This window comes from Frankliniella occidentalis, unplaced genomic scaffold (assembly GCF_000697945.3).
Source record: "Frankliniella occidentalis isolate FOCC.00 unplaced genomic scaffold, Focc_3.1 Scaffold226, whole genome shotgun sequence".
NCBI lineage: Eukaryota > Metazoa > Arthropoda > Insecta > Thysanoptera > Thripidae > Frankliniella > Frankliniella occidentalis.
The window spans coordinates 184,355-185,991 of NW_026267352.1; the positions used below are offsets into that span (position 1 = coordinate 184,355).

At 34.6% G+C, this 1,637-nt stretch overlaps 1 protein-coding gene across 1 annotated transcript in view; it reads right to left on the minus strand.

Annotated features, from left to right (window-relative positions):
- The window catches only part of LOC113202024 (uncharacterized), a 6,433-nt gene extending 5,074 nt beyond the window's left edge, over positions 1-1,359 (minus strand). Inside the window, exons 1-2 of the mRNA XM_052272838.1 lie at positions 1,334-1,359; positions 756-954 (exon numbers count right to left, since the gene is read on the minus strand). Coding sequence (XP_052128798.1) covers positions 756-954; positions 1,334-1,359 — 225 coding nt within the window. The remainder of the gene's footprint in view (positions 1-755; positions 955-1,333) is intronic.
- Positions 1,360-1,637: the final 278 nt, after the last annotated feature.

The following is a 1,637-nucleotide window of genomic DNA, read 5'->3' on the forward strand; positions in this document are numbered from 1 at the left end:
TTTTACCAAAGCATTTTCACACTGTCAGCAACAAATGAAAACAAACTGCCGTCTTACACATTGAATCTTAATTTTATTACTCACCCTATGAGCCAAGTATTCATCAAAATGACAGCCAATACGATTGAAGGAAAAATCCAGTCATTCCCATGTGTCTGACACTCTTTGTAACCCGCACTGTTGCTTAAATAGTTGTTGTGTCATACGTAAGTCCTGTAAAAGAAAAGTCATCTGGAAGACATATCACATCAAACCTCGTAGTAGACGGAAACAAGTGAATTAAAATCATGGGACCCTTTATACAAATGATAATTATTTTAACGAAGACAATTCTTTATGGTTGCTTCAAAAAATATTTTAAGCAAATCACAAATAGTAAGAAAAATTGAAATTTTTAAAGTTTTAACTCTCAAAAAATTAGAAAAATATAATGGGACATTTTCTCAGCAAAGGGAAAGATTTTCGACTGCAGGATATTGTTCTTCTTTTATTGTGGGTATGACAACTTGAAAGATGGCTTAAGCAGACCAGCAAACCCGTTTATTTTTATTTATTGGCCATTTGTAGTAATACATAGTATTTTGTAGCCTGTCATAAAAAAGGGCAAGTACATCCTCTCCTTCAGCAGTTAACAGAGTGCGACCAAGAATGCAGTTGTTAAGGATGAAATAATTTTAAAATTTCAGATTTCCTCTATTGGCCAATCTCCTGATAAAAACTCTCCTAAAGTGTAAAATTTCTTTCTTTAAACCCACTTCTTCACTCCCTTTTTGAAACTTCCTAAATCCTCCTTTCAAAATCTTTGGTAACTTGTTAAAAATTGGAACTGATCCCTTGAGTGGCATTTTACTTTTCCCGTCTTCGCAGTGCATATCCTTTTTATTCCTTGTCTCGTAGTTTTGTAATAGGGCATTCCTCTTGTCTTTATGGTCCTTCTTTCCTAGGATGCTCATTCTATAAATGTACAGACTTGCTAGTGTCATCACACCCAATTTTTAAAAATGCCTCTTCAACATTTCTTTTTCTGACTTCAGAAGTACATTCTAACTGCTTGCTTTTGTTTCCTAAACACTTTTGCTATCCACTTTTTATTGCTTCCCTTATCTCCCCACATTTCAATCCCACATTGTAAGTGCACATTGACATTTGCATGATATAATTTTCCCATTGTTGCTCTACCCATGCATTATTCATCTGATGCATGATAAAAAGACCTCTATTAAGCTTCTTCAGTAGATACTCTACATGTTCACTCCATTTCAAATTTTTGGCAATACTGATTCCTAGAAATTTGGTGCTTGGTGTCCCAAAACCCTCTAAAATATGGACTCACCTGAATGCAACCCTTTCAATCCTCATGCCTTAAGCCCTTAAGTTCTTTCAAGTTTTAAATGAATCAGGACCTTTGAAAAATATGAAAACATAGCCTTTTGCTATAATTTCTGGCCAATTTAGACTGATCTTTCACGCCCAGTCCCAATATTTTCATGAATGTCTTAACGCCCAAATATAAAGTTCCGGTTATCACAATGGAATGTTCTTTTAGAATGGCTTTGCTATAAAATCAGGGTTGTCTTCAATACTTTTTATTTGGGGTCTCATATTATGAAAATCCAAATTTTCCCACTTTATACCCC